General features: G+C 43.5%; 2 protein-coding genes across 18 annotated transcripts in view; one reads left to right on the top strand and one right to left on the bottom strand.

Moving 5' to 3' along the window:
• PISD (phosphatidylserine decarboxylase) overlaps positions 1 to 12,495 on the top strand; it is a 31,350-nt gene extending 18,855 nt beyond the window's left edge. Inside the window, exons 1-8 of one of the 5 annotated variants that reach the window (XM_067307228.1) lie at positions 559 to 1,059; positions 1,137 to 1,253; positions 3,442 to 3,607; positions 5,643 to 5,879; positions 6,163 to 6,301; positions 7,254 to 7,400; positions 9,154 to 9,314; positions 9,651 to 12,495. In XM_067307228.1, the coding sequence (XP_067163329.1) occupies positions 1,010 to 1,059; positions 1,137 to 1,253; positions 3,442 to 3,607; positions 5,643 to 5,879; positions 6,163 to 6,301; positions 7,254 to 7,400; positions 9,154 to 9,314; positions 9,651 to 9,875 (1,242 nt within the window). In that variant the 5' untranslated portion in view covers positions 559 to 1,009 and the 3' untranslated portion in view covers positions 9,876 to 12,495. Of the gene's footprint in view, positions 1 to 558; positions 1,254 to 1,831; positions 1,978 to 3,441; positions 3,608 to 5,642; positions 5,880 to 6,162; positions 6,302 to 7,253; positions 7,401 to 9,153; positions 9,315 to 9,650 lie in introns of those variants that run through there. The other 4 variants (XM_067307231.1, XM_013944858.2, XM_013944857.2 and 1 more) reach the window with 4 other exon arrangements.
• Positions 1 to 24,287, bottom strand: part of SFI1 (SFI1 centrin binding protein) — a 60,503-nt gene that overhangs the window by 16,430 nt on the left and 19,786 nt on the right. For 4 of the 13 annotated variants that reach the window (XR_010885948.1, XR_010885947.1, XR_010885949.1 and 1 more), the window contains exons 16-31: positions 24,066 to 24,141; positions 23,391 to 23,486; positions 22,913 to 22,989; positions 22,079 to 22,181; positions 21,458 to 21,554; positions 20,649 to 20,809; positions 20,135 to 20,209; positions 19,802 to 19,876; positions 19,250 to 19,426; positions 18,274 to 18,512; positions 17,580 to 17,675; positions 16,026 to 16,296; positions 15,160 to 15,307; positions 14,256 to 14,379; positions 13,445 to 13,538; positions 12,747 to 12,879 (exon numbers count right to left, since the gene is read on the bottom strand). Coding sequence is in view for 10 of the 13 variants with exons in the window: in XM_067307217.1 (XP_067163318.1) it covers positions 12,772 to 12,879; positions 13,445 to 13,538; positions 14,256 to 14,379; positions 15,160 to 15,307; positions 16,026 to 16,296; positions 17,580 to 17,675; positions 18,274 to 18,512; positions 19,250 to 19,426; positions 19,802 to 19,876; positions 20,135 to 20,209; positions 20,649 to 20,809; positions 21,458 to 21,554; positions 22,079 to 22,181; positions 22,913 to 22,989; positions 23,391 to 23,486; positions 24,066 to 24,141 (2,017 nt within the window). In the remaining 3 variants the exon portion in view is untranslated. The other 9 variants (XM_067307221.1, XM_067307220.1, XM_067307215.1 and 6 more) reach the window with 7 other exon arrangements.

Raw genomic sequence — 24,287 nt, 5'->3', positions numbered from 1 at the left:
CTGCTGTGTTTCAATCTCTCTTAGCAACCCAAATCTAGTCAACAGGAGATACGGAAAAGCTAGGTTTGAGGTGTAGTCTGCAGAGCTAAAGAGGGGAATTTCTCCCTATATATATTCAGAATGCTGAGATAGAAATACTGCAGCCTTTTGTCTTAAAAGAAGAAAATCTTCCTTCATCCATGCTTCATACTTTAGTTCTACTGGTTGTAAAAACTGTGACAGTACTGGGAGCCCCATAAAACACGTTAACACTTCTTTTGTACTTGATTCGCAAGCTGGCCCTACAGTTGCCTTATTTCATTATGCACCTGGGGATTTGTGTCCTTTATCTGCTCCCTAGGTGAGTTTTTTGAGATGGAAAGAGACTTCAGGAGATGGATGTTGGTGTCTGGCAAGGATTTGTGAAATGGAAAGATGTTGCTTTCCTTCACTTTTTCTTCTTTCCAAACTGGATATTAAGAGCAGGAAAGGAATTTTGGTGCTGTACACACTGACTGCCCAGCAGTCTGGAGCTCCTTTAGCTGCAGCTGCTGCACTGCAGAACTGAAGCTAGGAATTATCTCCTCCTCTTCTCCACCCCGCTCCTCCTCCCAGCCTCGTATCCAAAGCGCCTCTCGGGTTAGCTGTGCGAGGCCAGCTGGCTGCTCTTCTGACTGTAGTGCATCGGTGCCCAGCCTGAGACTGCAGGGTGTTCTTCGGAGAGCCGAGTTTCAATGGCCGCCCTGACTAGGGAGAAGCGAGGACTGCTTATATGGAGAGCTTGCTTTTGTTGTGTGCACAGTCGTCTTTGTAGTGGGATGTCGAAATATGACACAATGCCTGTTTGTTTGCAATAGCTGCGACCCTCGTAGCAGAGATTCAAGTGGGAAACAGAGGGGGAATCCAGAGACAGACCAGCGGGGGAATTAGGAACTGTGACGCCGTGTCCTCCCTCCTGTGCCGGAGCAAGCAAAGGAAGGAGAGGTAGAGGAAAAAAGACTGAGCCTTGCAACCAACCGTCACCCTGACGATGTGTCAGTCAAACACCCTGCAGGGACCAGATCTACACACAGGGAAATGGTGAGATGCTATAAAGCTTTATCTACCCCTCCACCCTCTTGCTACAACCTCCGCAAAGTTAAAATTCATGTCCGGAGGCTGCGTTCAGGGAACGGCGGCAGCAGCAGCTGTGCCGGGGACCAGCACCCACAACTGGAGAGTCCAGGCCCGGCTGGCTCTGCCGGTGATACACCAAATAGGAGAAGCCGTTTCAGGTACTGTTCAGTGTTTTCTGCTTTGCAGGAGGGGAGAAACAAGGGAGGGAGGATGGGAGGGTTTCTGGGCACAGCGACAGCCATCTGCAAAGCTTTTGTTTGGCCTAATTACTATAAAGCTCCTTATGCGTTGAATTGGCAGAGAAGGGCATGCTGTTTTACGACAAGGGGAATGACAAGGGTTTCTTTCCTTTCTACTCTGTCGGACTAGGAGAATAGGAAAAATTAGTGAGGGACTGCTCTGAAACCAGGCCAAGGCAGCGAGAAGCCCGAGGGCTCTGGAGCAAGCTGCCAGGATGCAGCTCTGCGGGGATTGGTCCGTGATCGACTGCAGTGAAGGGGGGGAGAGCAGTGGGAGGGGGAGCGGTACCGGCCGCACGCTCCTGGCAGCCCAGCTCCTGGCCCTGCCGGCCCTCGAGCAGGCCCGCAGGCTGGCGGGTGGAAGGAGAGCAGGGGGAACGCGAGCTGCCCCTTCCTACTCCTGCGGCCAGGCAGTGCCAGCTCCTGCTGATAAAGCCTGCTTTACCTCTGCCAAGGCAGCGCTTCATCTCCTCGGGGTTTTTTTGTACTTTGCCCAGATCGCTCTCTCGTTTTCGGGGGAGGAAGCAGGGGGGAAGAAGTTGTGTTTGCTGCAGAGAAAATCTGTGAGCCAGAAGCACCGTCTTGCATCCCAAAGTGGTGATGGTTGTGCCTGCTATTCTGAGCCAGGTTTTGAAAAGAACAGGTTGGCACAAAATTTCTGTTTTGGTTTCCTAGCTTCTTTCCATTTTGGAAGGAAGTGCACAGTATGTTATAGTTCACTATTCATATCATCTAATCCAGTGAAGAAGAGGGCTGTTCAGTGCAGCCAGAGCCTACTACTTGCAGCCAACGTGTGCACAGAGCTGTGTGCTGGTTGCAGGCAGATTGTGTTCAGCAGCGTGGGGAAAACAATCTCTTAGCCAGCAGTTAAGTCAGTGCCCGGAAGACTTGAATATTTTGCCCTCAGAGAGGCAGACTTTAATTTGATAATGTGACTTTGGAAAGGTGAGAAATAGCTTAGTCAAGAACTTCTTCATGAGGAGAAGCCAAAAAATAAATGGGGAGTCAGTTCACCTGAAGGCTTTCTCATCCACACCTCCCACAGGAGTCTGAACTGAGGCCCAAGATGGCTTTTGCTAGTAAGATGAGGAGCTTTCCCCTGCTCAGAGTCACAAGCTCAACTTCTGTTCACGGCCACTTGTGCAAAAAGAGTTTGCTTTCAGTCAGGACATCCATATCTCAAAATCCTAGGTGCAGTTGGTTATGAGGCCAGAGAGTGATTGGGCTGTGGAGACCACATTAGCTTGTAGCGCTAGCAATATCTGTTTAATCTATGTATCCTCTGTTCAGAGCCACGGTATCCAGTGAAGGTTTAAGGCCTGCAAAGCTGTCTTTTGGAATCGGTTATCTGAACATTGTATTAATTAACTCAGGAATGACACTCCTGTTTGTCTCTCAAGTATTAAGTGCTTGTTTCCTGAAGTCAGTCAGTGACCAACAGGTCTGTGTAAATTTGACTCCTACATCTTTTGTGATACAGAATACAACTTAAGACACAATATAGTCAGGATGTTTCCAGCACAAGAAATCTGTGAGGGACCGCAATTCTTAGGCTTCAAGGATTTCTTTCACTAGAGTATCTGCTCTTTCCTTAATATTGCCCTTCCATGCAGTTTAGGGTTTAATGTCCCAGAATGACAGATTTCAGGATATTCAGGTTGCTGTCCACTTTGGCTCTGCAGGAGCTGGAGCAGTCACAAGCAGCACTTTCTGGGGAAGTAATCTTTTGATACTTGGAAGCACTTTTGCTCTCCATTGTTTCCACTGTAAACTATCCTGTTACATTTTAGTTGGATGAACCAGTTGTTACTTTGTTTTCATATGTCCCCTGCAAGTGATTTTTGCCTTTAATTTTTGAGGGTATGATTAATGAAATTTGACCTGTGACAGTGAACACCATTATTTGGACAGAGGACATTCATTTTTTTGAGGTAAACTGATCTTTTGTTTTGGGAAAGGGAAGAACTGACCAAAACAGAGCAGTAAGCATTTGCAGAATCGAGGTATACATAAAGATAAGCAGGAATAAATCACTCCCAGCTATGAGAAGCTGGAGGTGATGAAGCTGAGATGCTGACCCTCTTATGTTGTGTATGTAATCTTTCAGGTTGCAATTCCCCCAGCTGGCCCTGAGGCGAAGGTTGGGCCAGCTGAGCTGTATGTCTAGGCCTGCTCTGAAACTCCGTTCTTGGCCTCTGACTATTCTCTATTATCTTCTGCCTTTCGGTGCTCTTAAACCCTTGACCAGAGTGGGATGGAGGCCTATGAGCAGGGTAAGTGCGAGCAGGTCTCTACTGTGCTTCATGTTAGCTGTTTTATATTGCAGGGAGCAGGCAGCAGCTGGGTGGAGGGATACTTAATGTAGAACAGGGTGGTGATTGCTAGTATGAAAACAGAGATGCAAATCATGTTTCTCTCAGGTTTTACTATTTGTGATTTTGGTGACTAATTGCTTCACAGACAGGTGACTGTTCAGTAGCAGAGAATTTCTTTATGTCCTCTAGCGGTCATGGGTATGCCCAGGAAAATCAGTAGAAACTTTTCACTTGATTCAGTCACCTGCCCTCTAAGTATCAGGGCTAGGACAAGGCAGAGCAAACTGCTTCTCCAGTTCCGTTTCCTGGCCATATTTAAATGGTCTTGTTTGCTGTCATTTTGCCTAATAAGGGTTTGTTTCTCAAGTTCTTTGAGCATCTGTAATCCAGACTGTCCAATGACATGCTAATGCAAATCTCTGCTCTGAAGCTGGTGAGAGCAGTGGGTAGGAAGCCTTCCACATAAATATTGTTTAAACACATCACGCAACTACAAATGCAACGTCCATGTGAATATTTTGACTGAAAACTGTAGTTCTTGAGATGATTTCCTTTTAACAGCTATTCTTTGATCCCATCAATTTGAAAAGCAGCCTTTTTTGAAGAGTAGGTGCTACTGGGAAATATCACTTCGACAATTTTTGTGAATTTACAGTTGTATCTGTGTTTCACTGTAGAAAACTGAGCAAATTGATTTTAGCAATTGACACTGTATAAATCATGTCAAATAAAATGGCAATATATTTTTCTTTAGTACTTCAGTTTATATAACCTGAAGTACCACTGATTTAAAAGTTTTTATTTGAAGTAAGATTAAATTGGTGGCTTCTTTCTTAAATATCACTGTAATTTGATGTGATGCAGGAGGGTAATTTGTGAGTGAAATAAGTGTATTTGATAGGACGGACAAGCTCTCAGCTGGTGTGTGCTTTTGTTTGCGTTTATTGCTGTCTTCTGCAAGGCTTAATAGTGAAGGATACAATTGACTAACATTGGGAATAAATGATGACTTTTGATAAGGAAAAAAAGTTTTTTTTTTTTTTTTTTTAACTTGGAAGTTAAATCTAGCTAGTTGTACTGTTTAAAAAGACTGTACCAGATTTCTATTTCTTTTGCAAAACTGGCTTCAGAGGGTTCAGTGTTCCCCCATCCTCCCCAATTACATCATGCTCATACAAGTTTTTTTGGCTGACACTAAGTACCATAAACCTCCGAAGAGTTATCTCCTGGAATTACCCAGCAGGAAAACCTGTCATCTGCCCAGTTATATGAACAGCATACCTCTTAACATTGTTTCATTTGTTTTTCTTGCTACCAAAACTTATGCTTTGGCCTAAGTCCAAAAGGTAAAAGTCTCTATTAGCAACTCCCATTCTTGCAAGAGAAGGGGCAGTACTGGCATGAGACTGTGCCAGTGTAGCGGCATCCACGTGGGTACGTTTCTTTAATTGTTCCAGTATCATTAAGCAGTACAATTGTGTGGTGCAGAAAAATATCTGCAATAGCAGATGGCCATCTGAGAAGTACCTTATCAAACGTGGAGAAGTTATTTTTTTAGTCAATTTTTCTTTGGTTGTTTACAAAAATGAAACATTGGTAATGGTAAACCCTTCTGGTGAGGGTTCTGCTAGAATATGTGAAATGTGTCTTTTTTCTGTAAGCCTCACATGGGCAGTTTCCAGTAACTTGCATGTGAAGCTTCAGCCCTGCAAGGGAATGGAGTTTCTGGCTTCAATATAAAGTTATAATAAGCTCCATTGCTCCATCCTATCCCTCATCTCAGGGATATTCCCATCAGAATGGCAGAAGTGAGGATCAAGTGCAGTGGAATTTTCTGCAGGTGTCAAGGCTGCTTCCTGCATGCTGTAACTCACTGAATTTGAGGCAGTGTTAGCAGGAACAATTTGAGCCCTTCTGTTTTATGGGGAGAGGTGAGGGAAAGCTGGCAGTGGGAAGAACTGTGAATGACATGGTGTAATTCTTCTTTCTTTAGGTAGCTCTGTACAAATCGGTACCAACTCGCCTGCTCTCGCGAGCCTGGGGTCGCCTGAACCAGGTGGAGCTGCCTACATGGCTCCGGAAGCCTGTTTACAGCCTGTACATCTGGACGTTTGGAGTGAACATGAAGGAGGCAGCTGTTGAAGATTTACATCACTACAGAAACCTCAGCGAATTCTTCCGCAGGAAGCTGAAACCGCAAGCACGGCCAGTCTGCTGTTTGCACAGTGTGGTGAGTAAAAGGAAATGATAGCTTTCTGGGGGAAAAAGCCTGCAGTGTAAAAGGAGCATATCTAAGCTTTCTCTTGGATATGTAATTAAAAACACAAAGCATAGACCAGAATCCCACACGGAGCTTTCACGACTTTGCTTTTTACAGGAGCTAGATGTGAAGGAAGAAAAGTGTGTTCAGTGTTTGAAACGATCGGTTGTTATGTTTTCTGCTTGCTGTGATGGCTGGACAGATGAGGTATGCATGAATTTCTAATGTATTTCATTTTCTGTCTTCTCTGTAGATTAGTCCCTCTGATGGAAAGATACTTAATTTTGGACAAGTGAAAAACTGTGAAGTGGAGCAGGTGAAAGGTGTTACTTATTCGCTGGAATCTTTCTTGGGACCTCGCATCAGCACAGAGGAGTTGCGTTTTAGCCAAGGTAAGTTGTGCATCCACTGGACCTTGCACAGGCTCTGCCACTTCAGTGCTCTCAGAGAGCAAGAGAGTATATTTCATGTCTTTTTTTTTTTCCTCTTCACATTGTCAGGAACAAAAGTAGTTCTGTTTTTTTTTTTTTTTTAATGTATATCTTACATTTGAGGATAAACACATCACTATTTTAGTTCTCTTCTCTTCAGTAGCTTTGTACTGTCTTGCCTGAATCATTCTGATTCTCCCCATTAATCACTTGGTTCCTTTATGTGTGGTTTTATTAATGATTAAAACAGATTTCAAGATCTGCCCCTATAACGAAGCTGTAGCACTCCTGCTTGTCACTCAAATGTGCCTAAGCAGCCGGTTAGCAAAGATTGTACAAGGTGCTCCATACAAAAGTTTCATGCGGAAGCACCATTCCTCACTTGGCTTGTGCTACCACTGCTTCTGCTGTGCCTGGAGCACTGTTTTTTAAGGCCTTTGGTTTTGATGAGAGCAACACGTTTTGCTAAACCTGAGAGGGGACTGGAGAGATAGAGCCCTTCTGCAAACAGTAGTTATTTTCAATACATGCACAGATGCAATTAATGCCTTCTGTAAACCTAAGGCCTCTCTACAAATTCCATTCTTGAAAGGGTGGCTTTGAGGAAGAATTCTGTGTTTCACTGAATTTCAGTTTCTGTTGTGCTGTTTGGGGAAGGTGAAACTCTAAAACTAATAAATTTCCAAAATGTTTAAAACTCCGTACAGGATTCAATTCTGTTGTAAAAGGAAACAAGCACCTTGAAACATTGGATCCCTGGGGCTGAATGTGTCTTTTTGTAGTCTCAACAATGCACGTGGGCTGCATTTAGTGCTCTGCTATTACCGCTGATTATAATACAGACTTCTAGGCTACAGTAGATGATTGCAGGAAGACTATCTTTAACCCCTTTCTTTCCATGGTTTCCTTGCAGCCCCACCTGGCAACTCATTTCAGCAACAACTTGTCACAAAGGAGGGGAATGAGCTCTACCACTGTGTGATCTACCTTGCACCAGGGGATTATCACTGCTTCCATTCACCCACTGACTGGAGAGTGTCGCACCGACGTCATTTCCCAGGTAGGCTCCTGTTCTTAGCAAATGGATGCAGAGCAACTCTGGAGGGAAGCACTGGTATGGGCCACTGCTGAATGAGACGTGCCTGTGGAGCAGTTGTACAGTCACACGATAGATAACTGGAGGAAAGTGATTTGTCACACACAATAATGAATTTTAAGGTAGTATAGTCTGCCAGTACAAATCACATATGAATGGTGAGAACAGGAATATTGTATTCAGGCTGTCCTAACTCTTTGAAATAATTGTTGATGCAGGCTGACCTGACTTGTTCCCGGAAAAAGAATTATTCAGTTTGCATCTGAAATAAAGATAGCTCTGCAGATCAGAGCAAACAGTAGCCTAAAATATGATCTCTTTCCTGTGCTTGGCCAAGAAGATATAACTAAACAGTCTGCTGGAGCTGGAATGATCAAATGTTTTTGTCCTCCTCTCCTTTGCAGATTAAAAAAAAAAAAAAATACTTCCTGGTACGTAGCAAAAACCTAAGGATTTGGATTTGGTTTCAGATACCATAAGGGAGAGACAAAGACCTGCTAAGAGCTCTGAGCAGTCTCTCAAGTTTCAGACTGAAGCTAGACCTTGATTAAAATAATGGTGCTTGAGTGAAATGCTACTATTGGATCCAACACAGCAAAGCAAATATGGTTTTATAGCTAAAAATCTGTGTAGTGAATATATTTTACTTTAAGGACTATTTAGGGGTTGAAGTCCTTGAGGTTCTTACTGTAATCAACTTTCTTTTTAAACTTACTTACTTTATTAGTATTTCCTGGTCAGCGCTAGCTAGCTAGCTACTTGCCTTTCAGCTGCAGCCTTACTAACCACCTCTTTGCATTACCAAAGAGAACTGCAGGGGGTGCTTTCATGCATTGGATAGTTAACCACTAAAACCCGTTCCTAAGCTGTAAAAAGTTATTTGACTTGCTTTTAGTAGCCTGTGGCCTTTTGTTAGATGGATCCAAAGCTGATACTAGAAGGCTTCTTTCAGTTCTAACTATCAGGGCTGAGACTAGGCACTAGCTCTGAGTCTGTCTTTACCATGATCTCTCTTGGGTCTATTTGATGACAGTTAACAGTAGTCATCACATGTGAATTTACAGATGAAACGAGGGTGAAGTTAATTACATCTTTTGTAGAGCAGTAGTGTCAGAGAGTGGGGATATGAGTCCCTGCACCTCAAACTGGTGACAGGGGAGCACGTAGGATTGATGCTAGAACAAGCTTCAACAGTGGCAGATACTTTGAAACAGTTTCCCAGCACAGATTTTGCCCCCCTCTTTAATAGCAGGTCGTCACTGCCTGGAAACACAGTCAAGATGAAGCTGTAGGTGTGAATGAGAGAAAGGGGGGCAGGGCAGCATGAAAAGAATCATTCCCAGGTAGGAAATTTGAACCTTTCATTCTCTAACAGGGAAAACTAGATCATGCTCCAGGTTGCTTTCAGCCTTCCAGTGAAGGGCGAGAGTGATCTTCACTGTTTGCCAGTAACTGCAAGGAAAAATGCAAAGTCATACAAGTCCCTCCTGAGCAGTATTGATCTTTCTGGCCAGAAGACTAAAGATCACATCTTTCTATGACGTGTTGTTTTTATTACAGCCTTGTGTTCATTTGCTGTGCTTAGCATTTGTTGCTCTTCCTCCAAATAAGTGATAGAATTGCTTACTGAGCCAGTTATACTGAAAATACCATTTAGGGCATCACAGTAGTGCTACAAGACTGACAGCCTAGCTTGAATATATTCTCACTGTTGCAGGCTCTCTGATGTCTGTGAATCCTGGGGTGGCTCGCTGGATCAAGGAGCTCTTCTGCCACAATGAACGGGTTGTCCTTACGGGTAACTGGAAACATGGCTTTTTCTCCTTAACAGCAGTAGGAGCAACAAATGTGGGCTCTATCCGCATCTACTTTGACCAGGTGAGTAAGATGGTAGTAGGTATCCTTCTTCCTGTTTTTGAAGGTTGGGGTTGGTAAAGTATAATGAAAGAATTAACAAGTTGTTTGTTTTTTTTTAACCTGAATTTCAGGGTAAGTTTCACCTTATTGGTGTTCTGCACTGACTATTAATATACAATTAATTAAAATATGACTAATTTAAACAGTCATCTGCAGTATAGACTTTAATATTCCTGTCATGCTCTTGACTTGTAAGCTCATGCATTCAAAATGCCTGGACAGCCACAGTTTGCAGCTCTGCTAATGTATATAGAATGCTGTAATCTTTCAGTAATGGTTTCTTCGTTCTCTGTACAGGACTTGCACACCAACAGTCCAAGTTACTCCAAAGGTTCCTACAATGACTTCAGCTTCATATCCAACAACAACAAGAAGGGAATCCCCATGAGGAAAGGAGAACATTTAGGGGAATTTAACTTAGGCTCCACTATTGTACTAATCTTTGAGGCACCCAAGGACTTCAAATTCCACCTCAAGGCTGGACAGAAAATCCGCTTTGGAGAGGCACTGGGCTCTCTATAGAAACTAGCACAGCAAGAAGGTTTTATATGCAAAGGAACTCAGTCACACCACTGAGTGTTTCATTTAACAAGTATGTATCACTCAGCAGGACCTGGGTGAGGAGAACAGATGTCATTGCTGTGTTAGGCTTGGGAGTATTTGCCCTGTATTTACATACCGCTGCTGAATGCAGAAAGAGAATCAGATGATCCATATACGTATCAGGTACAGCTGCCTTTAAAAATGTTGACCAGGGAGGTTTCAGTCCCACCCTGTGCCTGCAGTCTTTCATGTTTCCCCCCTCAATGTGCCACAGGATAATTATGTTCTCAGAGCCTGTAAGTCCCTTTTAAGCCTTCCTAGGCTCTGCAGGTGCAAAGGGGAAGGGTGGAGGCAGAGATTAGCTGTATTTAAAGGGACAGTGACAGGTTGATTCGAACCTTGTACCTCAGATTTGTCATATCTGTTTGACAGACCTTGAGTTGAGAATGTGTTCTCATTTCTGTTTTAAAACAATCCTCAAAAGGCAGCCTGTGAACACACAGGGAGCCAAACAGTTAAATTGGCTAGTATGGCTTTACAGTCCAACCTAAGCAGTGTGCACAACAAACAGCATCAGTACAACAGATGAGACTCATCCAGTTTGTTTTCTAATGTTAGACAACTTTAGTTCTTTTACCTGACATCATTGTCTCTTTAAAAATGGACTTTGCACTGTATTTTAATGAAAACACTGTGTCTACATTCCATATGATGAAACTGGTCATCTTGGGTGTTTTTTGTTTTTTGGTTTTTTTTTTTAATAGTAGCAGACAGATCAATGTGTCCTATCCCTAATCCCTGGTTTTATTTTGCCGTTACAGGCCTTAAAGATTTTGTTTGTATGAGTGAAAAAACAAGATTATGACAAAATAACAACAGGATTAAGGGTTGGAGGGTAGAAAGGATGTTTATCTTCTGTGATGCAACAAGATGGCAGCCAAAATAGGTTTTTACTTTCTGCTATATATCTTAATTGTTGCTTGGTCACTGAATTCTTCATAAATTCCTCTATTTAAAGAACAGTTTCAAATTCTTAAGGACCAATTTTTATTTGCATGGAATGAAATGCCATATGCACTGATTGTGTATTAAAATATTACAGACCTTCAAAGCAATCTAAAGTTGCCTCCCAGGTGCATTAGCCTGGCTGTCCTATAATGGGCTGGCAACTATTTATCTTACTCAAAATATAAAAAGCCTGTTCTGATTTCTGCCCTCATACTTAATATTAGGCATGTGCTGGGGGCTGAAAGCTCTGCTCTGAAGCTCCATCCTACAGCAAAACTTCAGAGCCTCTTCGTAACTTCATGTCAAGAAAAGTTATAACAAATACTAACACCTTGGATCTGTTGAGCATGGCACTAAATGGCATCGACAGAAATTGGTGCCAAAGTGAAGAGGAGGATTTCAGTTTTAAAGCAATGTATCAGTTGTTCTTAGAGAATAAACTCTGTTTTGAGTCCAGGCACTCCAACACTTAGAACTGGCTTTGCTGCCCTGAGCTTGTGGGAATGGATGTGCTTATGAAACCTGCCTTTCTGATCTCTGAAAGATTTCTCATACTATTTCCTTGCTTGAGCCTTGGGTGTTTTTTCTGCTGCTTCAAGGAGATGGTAGGCTTTGACCAGCTCTGATCTCCTAAAGAAAAATTTCTCCTTTGTATGCACTGCAGAAAATAGAATATAATTTTGTTGTACAAATGTCCAGTTTGCCAAGTCCTGTATGCTTAGCTTGTCATCAGGAAAGAAGGGGTGATAAACTGCATCTAGTGATGTAGCCCAGCTGTGGCTTTAGGGTGATGGTGGCTGTTTGGGCGGCAAGCAGGAGAAAATTATTCATTTGGCTCCAAGAGTCAATGTTTCCTCACATTACATGGGGAGGAGTTTGAAAAGCTTGAAGTGGCTCTCAGCCACCTATCTTGTTAAACTTCTTGGTATTAGCAAGTTAACTCCTGCAGTAGTATATAACTATATACAGGTTCTAGAAATGTACACTTTTTTAAAAACATTTGAGTGAGAAATACAAAGGCAAACATCAACCCCACAGGTTAAAGCTGTAAGTAGTCTCTTGCCTCAACTTCAAAGACATGTTAACGGTAGAAAGCAAATTTGTTCCAGTGAATCAGAGAAAAGAAGAATGAATAGCTTCCACCTTCTGCGCTGGGGCCTCTGGCACCTGACAGCCAAAGCAACTTTAAGCTTTAATTACTTGCTACTCAGCATCATCATCTGCAGTATCTGAAGGTCACCGTTAGCCTAGTAATGGAGAATAGGCTGCCTGATGTTTGCTTTAACAGGAATCTAAGAGGGGGGGAGAGGATTCAGCATGCAAATGGCTGTTTTTGTGATGGTCTTAATACTGTGCAGAACTAGCTGATGAACAAACATGAGTTGTTAGGCAGTAGTCACCAGTGGGCCCTGGAAGTGGAAGCAAAGTTCCTGGAGGGTACTGATAATGCTGTGAATTTCTCCTGCATGGAGAATCCATTTAATTTTTCAACTGTATCAGTAGCACGGTATTTTTGTATGTCAAAGTGTATGACTTACTGACATTAACTCATTTAATTGCAAACATTTTGAAATAAAGAGTCTTATCAGTGTTGCTTATATTTCTGAAATGTCAGGGGCACCTAAACTAGATATTGTGAGCACAGCATGAGGTAAGTTCAGCTCTGGTTTGGTTTGTTTTTTAAACCAGGTATTGTTAAAATAAAACACAAAAAACAAGCAAAAATATTTAAGTTAACTTACAAAATAAAAATGACATACATGGATGAAGAGAAGGTATACATTTTTTTCTATTTCCCCTCCCCCACTACAAAAGAGGCAAAAACTGAGCAGACATTCCTACCGCGAGCTGGAAGATTGATTCAGCGTCACATATCCAGAGCGATGTGAATATCATGGAGACGGGCAACCAGCTTCTGTACATGGTCTCTCTCTTTCAGTTGTGCTTTGGTGAGAGTGTTGATCCTCATCTCCAGCTGAAAGTGAAGAGGACTGCATAAGCTGTTTGTACAGCAATAAAGCGTTCAGTCTTTTTGACTGAGGAAGACTAAAGGAGCTCTAACAGCCTGTATATTATCCCACTTAAATAAAGGACCATGAAGTGACAGGATTGTGTCACCTCTAACCAGTCAAGTATCAGTTAGCTGATACAGGACTCTCAGACATTGCTGTACAAAGTGGGGAACAGCGTAATGCAGATACAGTCACTGCAGTGTACTTGAGCTGTCTTGAGAAGCCACAGAAAAGTTCTTGACGCTAACGGCCTGAAGCCTGCTGCGCAGATTGGGGCTAGCCTGGGAATAACCTGTAGGTGCTGCAGTCACATTTCTGAACGAACAGAAAAAGGCATCCACACTGCAGTCCTTGGGCTGTTGAACAGAACACGCTACCTACAGTTCTTCCCTTTCTGATTACAAGTTTCTATTATTAAAATGTCAAGAGAAGAGTTTGCTATATAATTCCCTACAACTACCTTCAGCTTAAGTGCATAGCATAGTGATAATCACTTAAGTAACTTCAGTTTGTTTGCTAGGTACACACCTGATCCAATTCTTCTTGTACGCCATCTTGGTCCTCTGGTTGTGTGCTTGTTTCTAGCCACTTCTGCAGAATCCGTGCCTGCTGCTGACAAGACCTGATAAAATGGATTAGAAGGATTGCTTATCCCAGGAGGATCTCTACAGTCTAAGCAACTTAGACTTGCAATTGATACTTGCAGTAGGACCCAATTTTTTGTCTCAAACAAGTAAATGCTAGAACTCAAAAAAACAAACAACAACAAAAAAACCCACCACACACTGGAAAGCAGAGAAATCTGTATGAAAGCTGGTGTCTATCTCCTACCCTTAGTTCCTGACTTTTTGCTTTCCTCACAGTTGGATCCCCTCCAAGACCCATTCTCAAGCATTTCTGTAAATTGGTGCTTACTCTAATAGAGAAGTAATCTGTTGTCAAACCCTAGCCAAAGCTTTTTGAATTGACGGTTGGAAAAGCTAAGTCTTCACTCCTCATGATAAAAGAGCTGAAAGCTAAATTTTAGCTGCTCTGCCAAGTTCACTTGTATTGCATTTAGATTATGGCCAGTGACATCTTTGCCATGCTTCCTCCAATAGCTGCCAAAAGAATAATTATATTAGTTGTTTAAATTTAAATTAAAGAAGCTGTACATGCTTACTCTCTCCCACCTAGAGTGAACTCTAAAAGGAGAAAGCACAAAATCTCTAGAACTTCTGTTTCATTCACAGTTCTGCTGTGAAACAGACTGGTTTCAAAGCAAATCCACGCATACAAAAAGCGCAATACTGAGTTGAGAGCATGAAGAAAGGCAGGCTAAAGGGGCTTTGCAACATACTTGAGTTCTTGCTTTCTGCTGAAGTAGTACTGCATTTGCTGTTGGATATGTTGGAGCTCTGCTTCCAGCTGTCTTTGTAACACCCTTTCTTCTCTGGAATTGTGCTCCCTTTCTTCCCCTTCAGCTGCAAGGAAGATACAAGGCACAAGCACTGGAAGTGCAGCAGTCCTATCTTTTTAATTCTTCTCAGGGAAGTTCAGGTTAAAAGACAGGAAACATGGAACCCTCTGCTGAGTCCTTCTCTTCCATTTTGTCACCACGTGACATGTACCTGTTCACCCAAAGGATCAGGTTCAGCAAGAGGGCAGGGATCTTGACAGAATTACAAGCTCTCAAGACTCAGTTTAAGCATACCAGAGAACATAAGAAACCCTCCAGCACGTGGTTTAGTGTTACAAAGGCTGTTTTAGCCTATTCATGATAGTGTTTTACATCTACACTAGAAGCAAGTAAGTGGTTCTGCTCCCATGAAACATGGAAATTTCAGGCTTCATTTCATGAAAAAACACCATATTGAGAGGTGCTTGGACACTATCTTTAAATCTCCTCAGCAATTACAACACTTACTAGGTGAATTCTTCTCTCACAAAGAGAATTCAGCTGTACATTCAGCTTTGTGTACATGACTGCCCCTGCACTGGAGTATGTTCTTGCTAAAAAAGCTGACCCCTAGCAGTTCCCATGCTTCAGTCCCTAGAACAGGACTTCAGCCCCCCTCAATTCAGCAGTCCACAAAACTGTATTACCACGCCAAAAAGGAATGACTGACTCCTTGTCTCCTGAGGCAGGCGCATGGACTACCTTGCCTCCCCAACATTTTGGGGAGTTAACTGCTTTGTCCTTGCAGTCTTGCATACACTGGAGGAGGATCTGTAACTGCTACAGTTTAGAGCTGGGGACCTACCTGCGGTTTGATGACTCTCTTTTCCCACAAAGTCTTCAGGTGACAGCAGATGTGGCTGCAAGTTTGGTTGCAATTTCTTCCCCACAGGGGTCTGCTGAGAATCTTGGGAACGTGCTTCTGTGTGACCATTCGCAGGCTGGCCTCCTCTCTGCAAGGCCCAAATGACACTATTTCATTCCTCAAAAGGTTTTCTTGAGTGAGCCTTACAAGCAGGAATGCACCTGACGCAAGCTACCAAGCCCTACTCCCGCTAAGTCATCCCCTGTAGTTGTTGAGCCTCTCTCAACAGCTTTGCTTGTTCTGTGATATTTCAAGAAACTGGAGCTCTTTCATTCGTAACAGTGAGAGAGATCTTTCATCAAGGTTAGCGCTTCCCATTCTGCATGAAACAGAAGAGTTTAAACTGCAAGCAGCTACATGCAGGTGAACTGAATTTAAATTTTGCTGTTGAGACTCTCAGCCATAGTCACAGCTACTAAGCTGAGTTACTCTTAAATTCCTGTAATTTGGCTGGCAAATTAACTACCCTGAACTCTTTGAAGGAGCTGCACTCTCAAATCAATTGCTAGGAAGAACATCCTGCTGGGAAGGAAACAAGACCAGGAAAAAGGCATGAATTAAAGTACAAAACACCCATGGGCTGGCCTATTAGTGAAGCGTTGCTTCAGACCAGTGGTACAGAAAAAAGTTTTTATGAATTCAGAGCCAGTTAATTTGGCCAACTTCTAAGATGACAGCTAGAACAAAAATAGAACCGCTCACTGAAGGGGCAGCCCTGAGGAGTCATGCGAAGAAGCAGCAATAAGCAGGGTCTGTGCTGACAGCAGCCTGGTAAGTACTCTAGTTTTTCTCAGCAATACACTCACCTTTTCTGCTTCAGCTTTCATTCGGGGCATGAATGACGAAGGAGGCCGCAGCTCTGGCCTTGGACAGATTTGAACAGCATGGTGCACGTCATCTGTCCACACTGGTACAGAGGGGAGAGCAGCACGTACATGAGATGGGCAGGCACGAGTGGTACTGCCCACTCGAGACAGCTGATCGCAGGTGCTTTCTTCCATTTGAGTTGATAGCATTAAGCGCCCAACCTGAGCAGAACATTTGTTCACAACTGTTTGCTGAAAGGGCGTCTCTGATCTGTAAAGGAAGAAAAGGATAAGGTCTCTGTACACTTCAACCTACTCTTCAGTCAGTGTTAAAAAAGGGAGAATCTTGTTAGTCCCTTGCTTATTGGAGGGAGCTTGTGCCTTGCCGAGAGTTAGCTGGCCCCCTAAATCACCCGCAGTACCAGATTCCAGCACAGGACTGCTGGAAACCTACCTCAGCCAGACCCACGCTTACCCTGCTGTAAAACAGTAGTAGTTCAAAGGAACAAAAGCAACCCTATTAGAGCAGCTTTCCTGTTGGCTGCTTTATTATGCAGGGGAAACATCAATAAAAAAATAATAAAAAAAAAAACACTGAAGAACCAACACAACAGGTTAAAAAGGAAAAAAGCAGTAGACCAGCTAAGGTTTCCATGACTCCTACCTGCCCTGCTCCAAACCCTCCACACTAATCCAGGCTGAAACAACTTCTTCAGAAACTGTGAATTCAACCCAAGGACAAAATCCTGCCTTATTTTGGTTTGGGGACAAGAAGAGGGGAGCAGCAGCAAGCAGCAATCACAGACAGGTTTTGACAGGAAATACGTATCTCCCTTCTCTAAAGCTAACGAGGGACAGCTAATTATAGAATAATTTCCCCCCCCCAAAAGTCAGTCAGTCTTAACAACTGCCTAAAAAAGCAATTTTAGCTTCTACGGCAAGAGCAGTTTCAGCTCCGTCACTCTCAGGGCTAAGAAGCAACACCATAACTAATGGTATTGCTACTATTCAGCAGCACAGGCCTTTGGGGAAAGTAACTACAAAAAAGTAGCTCCCTTCAGAGCTGCAGAGTTGATTCAGCCAAGACAGAGAGAGAAACATTCGATTTTGGCTCACACATTAGCAGAGTTATTAATGCTGCCCCACAGACTAGTTAAATCTAGATCCAAGCCTGTTGTGGAGCAAATATAATCTATGAGTCAAAAAGCATCCTGCACTACTCAGACTTCTAAGTTAGTTTTCTTAGAAAAAGAAACTTTGCTTATTAACTAAGCCTATTAAATTTTGGAAATCAGTGATGTGCCTTATCTTTCCCCGTAAATTCCTCACTAATGAAACAAAGCTCTTGGTTGCTATTTAATTAACTTGACAGTTCCATTATTCTTGTCCACTTTATAAGAAATCTGAAGTTTTTAAGGTCACCATGCCCTTTAGATAGTATAGACCAATGCAGAGCCCTGTAATTTCTGAATGTTCTGTACTGTGAAGGGAATTGAGGGGATAAGCATAGCATGAGGCCCAGTTTAAGTCTTTACTTAAAAAGAGATTTTCTACCTAGTAAAAGGAGTTCCCAGCAGTTCCTTGCTTTCTAGAGATTCCAGAAGAAAGTCAGGTCTTCGTGGTGGTAACCTTGCTTGTCGAAGAGCATTTCTGAAAAGAACAAACAGGACCAATAATGCTATAGCTTGATGATTATTTTAAATTGGCATAAGCTGGCATTGCAGCTAAAAGTCATATTCCCTCATTCATCCCTGCCCTGAAACATTCCCCTTGCATGCAATAATAATTTTTAAAGATTAATTTCAACCTTTTATCAATTTTGTGATCTGGTTCACTGCATGAACGATTGTAACACACAAGAAGTGGTCGAAGGGGCAGAACTGAACCACACATCTTTCAAACATTTCTCTACATAACAGCTCCCCTGACAAATGACTGAGGCTCCATGAATTCATTGCTGTATATTAAGAAACTGCTACTGGAAAGTATTTAGGTGAGCTGATGCTACTTATGGCTGATATGGAAGTATAAAGTCACGAATTCTTTCATTATTTGTGGGCAGATGTATGTATTATGCAGCAGCTCTTGCATAACTCAGCAATACCAGACAAAAGGGGCAGTGTCAGAAGAGAGTTAGGGAAACTGCATGGAACTAACAGCAGTCACTGTGAAAGTCTGCAAATATAAAAACGAGCCAGAGAACTACAATGCCAGAGAAACACGGGAGGGACTACAACTTTACACTCACAGCTCACTGAGAATTGAGTCCCCAGCAGCAAGGACAAATGGTAAATCACTGCTTTTTGAGGGCCATGGCACTTCCTCTGCTGAAAATCCTCTTGTCCCAGGGTTAACATCAGGCACCTTAAATGTTACTTGCTTCTTCAGAGGCGGCAGAAGAGAAGGCTTATTTAATTTCTTGTAGAGTGCCTTCTGTTTCCAGAGCATGGCACAACGATACACTGACTCGTGAAGGTTGTAGGCTGCCTGCCAACACAAAGAATAGCGGATCATTTGACGACTGAGAGCAGGAAATAACACCGTACCACCTGGGGAGAAGGACACCACAGAAAGGAACTGAGATTTCTGATGACATCGCAGCCATACCAGCTCTCCATGCTAAATTAGCAGATCCACCATGCGTTTGGAAAAAGAGAATTAACCAGGCACTTCTGCAATGAAGCAGGCTGCACATTAGCAAACAGAACAACCGCTATCTTGAAAACCTGGAAAGGAGCTGGGAGAGCTACCCAGGAACAGGAGGAGAACACACACCACCAGCAACCCTACCTTCCTCTCCACACACAGGGCTAGACTGATATGCAAATGTACGAGCGACACCGTAGCCACACTCAGAGGTGGAAGTGGTGCTAAAACTAGGACAGGATTAGATGCAGCCTGTAATACTTTGTGCTAGCACAGTCCCTAGAGTTTAGAGACCGTACCCAAAGGCAAAGGTCTCATCCAGTTCTATTCTCTATGGTGGGGATGGGTCAGTTTTGAAATACCTTCTTTAAGAAAGGTCCCCAATTAGCAACACCAGTCTGAAGTGCTCTAGTCCCAGCTGAGTGACAGGACAGGGTGTTCTATTTTAAACCATAGGCAAAAGTGTATGTCAGATCCAAACAAGAGTTTAGACTTAGGGCTCCAAGACCCTCTCCCCTTCATAGATCAAAGCAATGCAGCACCCTGAAAGTATCCAAGTGATCACTTGTCTCCTTCACCTTCAGCTGGTGCTGGGCTTGGAGCTGCCTCCGCAACTGTTTCCTGCCAGCGGCGTATCTCAAGATCCAGGTTACACCTTCTTTCGGAAGGGCAGTGTGGTGAACTCCTATGGCTCTTTCAATGCAATCTTTCTTCCGCTGCTGCTCCCGGGCAAATCCCAGCCAAGCACCAAATACCTTCCATATGAAGAGCAGAGAGCACAAGAGTGCTGCAGAGACGAGTCCCAGGTTAGGGATTCCCCTGCAAACAGGGACGGGCTCTGTTCCACTGGTCAGTAACAGGTAGGGCTCCAGCAGGACCACAATACAAGGGCAAAGGGACAGGGATTTAAGTCAGCTGAGGCTGGATGGGGAAAGCGTGTGCAAATTTTTTAATCAGATAAGAGGATTTGGGGACAGCTTTTCAGCATCCCAAAATGACATACAGCACTCTGAAGATCAAAGGAAAGATATGTTCAACATGCACTTTGCCTAGTGCAGTCAAACCTGCACATGATCTGCAGAGATCCCAAATGCACTTGTCTGCCCCTCGGCTGCCCCCCACACCCTTACCTTCCCCTGCAATGAAAGGGACCAGTGCCACAACGCTCGCATTGTCTCCTGCCTTTCCCACTGCCGCTGCACCAGCTATCAGGAAAAAAAAAACAAAAACCAAAAAACACACACACAGCAAACCAGGAGTTTACATGTCCCACACCAAAACCCCAGCCAAATGGAGCATTAACCAAAGAGTAAGTGCTGGTGGAACAGTAACAGAACAGCCTACTCAGTCTGTCCACTTGTTTAAACACATTTTTGTACTCTCCATGGATAAACGGAGTATGAAGGAGAAGGGATAAGGATCAGCAAGGAGCTAGGTACTTGTCCCAGGGGACAATTCCTTACCTGTTTCTTCCAGCAGGAGAAGCAGTTAGAGCAAAGTCTCCAGGTCATTAGCTGATAACCCTGTCTCTGAAGGAGCTGTCGGGCAACCAGAACAGTGAGTCACTCTCAGACAAACCCCGCTTATCTGAGCCAAATGCTGCGAGAGCAGAACTGGTACTGAACAGCCTTTATCTCCTCCCCTTTCCTCTACTGAGGCCAGGCACCCTCAATACCTAAGTGTTCTACGGTGTAACCCCTGTAGCAAATTTCCAGGAGTCCAGCAAGGATTCCACACAGAGCAAACGATCTCACACGTGGCAAGCCCTGCTTGCCGTCTCCCGTTGGGTCTATTAGTTCTGTCAGTATTTCTTCAAGCAAGACACAGGTCAGTTCCTTCCTCCTCAGAGCACAAGGGTCTCGTGCTCCTCCGCAGCCAGCACTACCACCCCCTTCACCAGGAGGCATGGCCTGCTCCCCCACACCAGCAATTTCCCAGCCTGTGGTCACCGGCTGGAGAGGTGTTGATCATTCTCACCATCTTCGCCATACACTGCTGATGGTATTTCTTCCAATTCACCAGGTACTTGTGGAGCAGGTGGTGGTGGTGGTGCTGCACTGCCCTGTCCTGCTTAGCTCTCAGCATCAGAGACTCCGCAGTGAATTCCTTCCAGTGAAGAAACAGGGTCTGTAAGCGCACTGTTAGGAAAACACAAATTAACAGGAGACTGGTTATCTCAGAGAGTATCAGGAGATTAGCTCCTCTTTCAGGTTGTTTTGGCAATACTTAGCACTAAGGAGGAGGATAGTCTAATACTTCAGGTAATGAACAGGGAGTTGGGACTTGCAAGTCTTCCCCACTGCCACTGACATTCTTCCTAACCTTTAGGAAAACATTTGCCCTCTTTGTGCTTCAGATTCCTCACTTTGAGAATGTGAATGATACCATGAAAATGCTTGCAGAGTTGGAGAGCCGTTTCATATTAACTGCTAGAGAAAGATTGAGGCAATAACTGATAAAATTACTTGCACTGCCCTCAAAATAGAGATGCCTGAGCTCTTCACCATTAGTAATGGAAAATTCCTTTGAGGAGGGAAGTATTATCATCCATTACATAGACAGGGAACCAAGAGAGGCAAAGGTCACACAGTAAGTCTGCGATAGATCACAAAGTCCCAGGTCATTCCCCATTCCACGGGGCCATCCTCTGTGGGATTAATGCACAGTCCATCCAGTCCTTTCATCTGTACAGATGAAACAAAAGGCTGCCCTGCTAAGAGACATCTTCTAAGGATCTTACACAAAAAAATTAGTCTTTCAACAATTTAATATCTACATCAGCTCACCTATATCCAAATGCTTTCTGACTTCCTTCACAGCTGCCAGCTTCTGCTGGCGGCAATATACTTGTAGCGAAGCAGCATCCCTCCACTGTAGCAATACCTGAAGATATAATGCAAACAGGAGACAGGATGCAGGCTGACATTGCAATGCTCTCAAAAGTGGAAGGAATGTACACCACATTGCTGGCACCACAACCATTTCCATCTCATTTCTCACGTAAGCCTCAGCAAGAGGGTACAAATACCCTCCAAATGAAATGTAGCACTATTTCAGGGGGTCCCTGTTGCATTTTTCAAGGCGTTGCCCTTTTCTGTCCCCACACAGGTATTACTACCATGCTGTATCAGACTACTCCTTTCCCTTACTTCCAGGAAATTGGGGGGGGGGGGGGGAAGGAGGGGGAGAGAAGTAGAAGAGAAAAAAACCATGAGCTCGCTGCAGAGATGCCTGATGAGATAAAGTAGAATGAGAGTTGGGACTTTCCAAGTTTTTAGACCTTTCTTAGTAGTGGCTTTTAGATGAAGTTATGAGTTATGAGCTTTGGTCCTTCTAATTGCATTACCTGACTCCTGCCTGAACTAGTATTTCTTCCTACACCTTGGTATCTGCTATACAGACCCTACCTTTGACAGGATCGCTCTCCTGTAATGCTGATCTGCCCGAGTAGCTGCCTTAGCTTCATGTACAAGAGCAAGGGCATTTTCTCTCCATATATGCAGCAGCTGTCTGAAGGCAAAATGAAAAGAAAAACATTAAGAAGGATTCTCGCTTGTTCTTACTTCAACACAGCTTCTTCACTTGGTACCCTCCCACTCACTGGGGAACCAAAACCAGCTGCTTTCATAAACTCAGTCTTGCAAATCAGCTTCTGTCCCTTCAGGTCTCTGCTGAAGAGAAGGCAGTGCAAAAGCAGAACACACCCTTAAATCTAGCACCTTAAGCAGAGTCAGTCACACTCTGCAGGTGTATAGCACTGAAGAAAAAGCCATCAGGTAGCTAAAACTAAAGCAACTACAACCAATATACAGTGACTATTACCTTTAATCACTCTCCTCACTATAATGTAAGGCAGCCTCTACATGTTCCAAGACGCTTTAAGACCAGCGCAGTCAGAATCCATCTGCTGCAGGGAACAATATAGTTTACTGCCTGGTGTCTTTCATGGGACTGAACAGAGATAAACTTTGGCAAATGCAACAGGCACAGTCATCGCCAGAGGGAAGATTTTGGAACTTGATTAAAGAGACAGTAAAGAAACTAAAGCATAACAGCTGACAATCCAGTGAGAGGTTGACCCGTTTTAGTCGGATGAGCTGCAGAGAAACAGCAATGGTGGGAAGAGACAATTCCCAGCACCAAATGCTCAAAAATTCACAAAGGTGGCAGCGAAAGAGAGAGTAATTTGACTGCAGTGCAGTCACTTCCCTCCCACGCTGCACAAGGAAACATAGGCTTACCGCAGCAGCAGTCTAGTGTGTTGCTTCTCCTTTTCAGCTACTTGGTACAGAATGCACTGTATGTTATGCTGGTAACTCTGCAAGAAAAGCAGTGAGAGGTGAGACTTTTCTAAGCTACCTAAACCTCTGAGGAGGGAAGACCTCTGGAAACGCTTAGCAGCTTTAGAATCCAGGAAGAAATTAAGCTGCAGCCACTGGAATTAAATGCTGTTTTTTTCTGAGATGCAATAGCCGTTACATGCTAGTTAATGCTAGCTGTCACATACCCTTCATCAAAACCACAAAGTTACATTGGTTCTTTTGCTTCAAAAATCAATGATAAAGCTCACATAACCCTATCTAGCAACAATAGCTCCATTCTACCTTGCGCCCTTGGTACATAAGCCACTAGAGTGAAACAGTGTGGCAGCTCTTCGGTTCTCACAGTCAAGCACACACAGTTAAGTTCAACAAAGAAAAGGGCATCCTTCTCTCCTACCTTCCAGGCTGCCAAGGCCTTGCCCAATAATGCGTGCTGATAGTGCATGTCTGCTCGCACCAGCTTCTTCCATTTCTCACACTGATGTCCCACATACTACAAGGAAAAAAAAAAAGAAAAAACAAACAAAAAAACAACCTCTGATATAGACATGCTGGAGGGAAAACAGGCAGTGAAAGAGAGCAGAGGGAAAAGGAACATTCCCAATCTCTGAGGAAATATCAATCCTTTATATTGGCATAAGTTCTCGCTCAAAGTAGTGCTGCACTCTGCTGTTTCTCTGAAAGGGCTATTTGAGGCCTTTTTCCATACTTTCCAGGAATGGTCTTAAAGACTGGCACAATTCACTCAAGTTAATAGTTCTGGACCAATAGACCACTGTCAACTCTAAAACTTGTCACAGACTCTCACGACATGCTGCAAGACACATTTGGTACATCAGGTACTAAAGGGAAGGCAAGGGAAAGGCCCAGCATAAAAGTGAAATGCCATCTGATAGGACCTTTTGTGACCCATGCAGAGCTATGAGCTATCCACCATGCTAAGCTCAGAATGACTAGTATTTAACATTAAAAAATTCCTTTAATTTTGTTCCTAAAGTAGCCATATGGGTAAAAAATAATCTCAACATAACAAAAAGGATTCAAGCTTTCCCCCATCTGTTAAGTGTCTCACCTCTCTCCACTTGTTCCAAGACCGCTGCAGACACTTTGAATAGTGAAATTGTACGGCTTGCATCTCCTTGAGCCTCCTAAAGGAAAAACAATTTAGTTTTCTCTTGCAATGTAACTCATGTTAGTAAACCCCTCCAACACAGATATGAGTTCACACTCACTATTTTCAGTAAGTCATTTACTGAAAGACAAACTAGTAGATTCTAAAGCACAAATAAGGAGT

Source organism: Apteryx mantelli, chromosome 17 (genome assembly GCF_036417845.1).
Source record: "Apteryx mantelli isolate bAptMan1 chromosome 17, bAptMan1.hap1, whole genome shotgun sequence".
Taxonomy (NCBI): domain Eukaryota; kingdom Metazoa; phylum Chordata; class Aves; order Apterygiformes; family Apterygidae; genus Apteryx; species Apteryx mantelli.
This window is presented reverse-complemented; position numbering and strand designations above follow the sequence as displayed.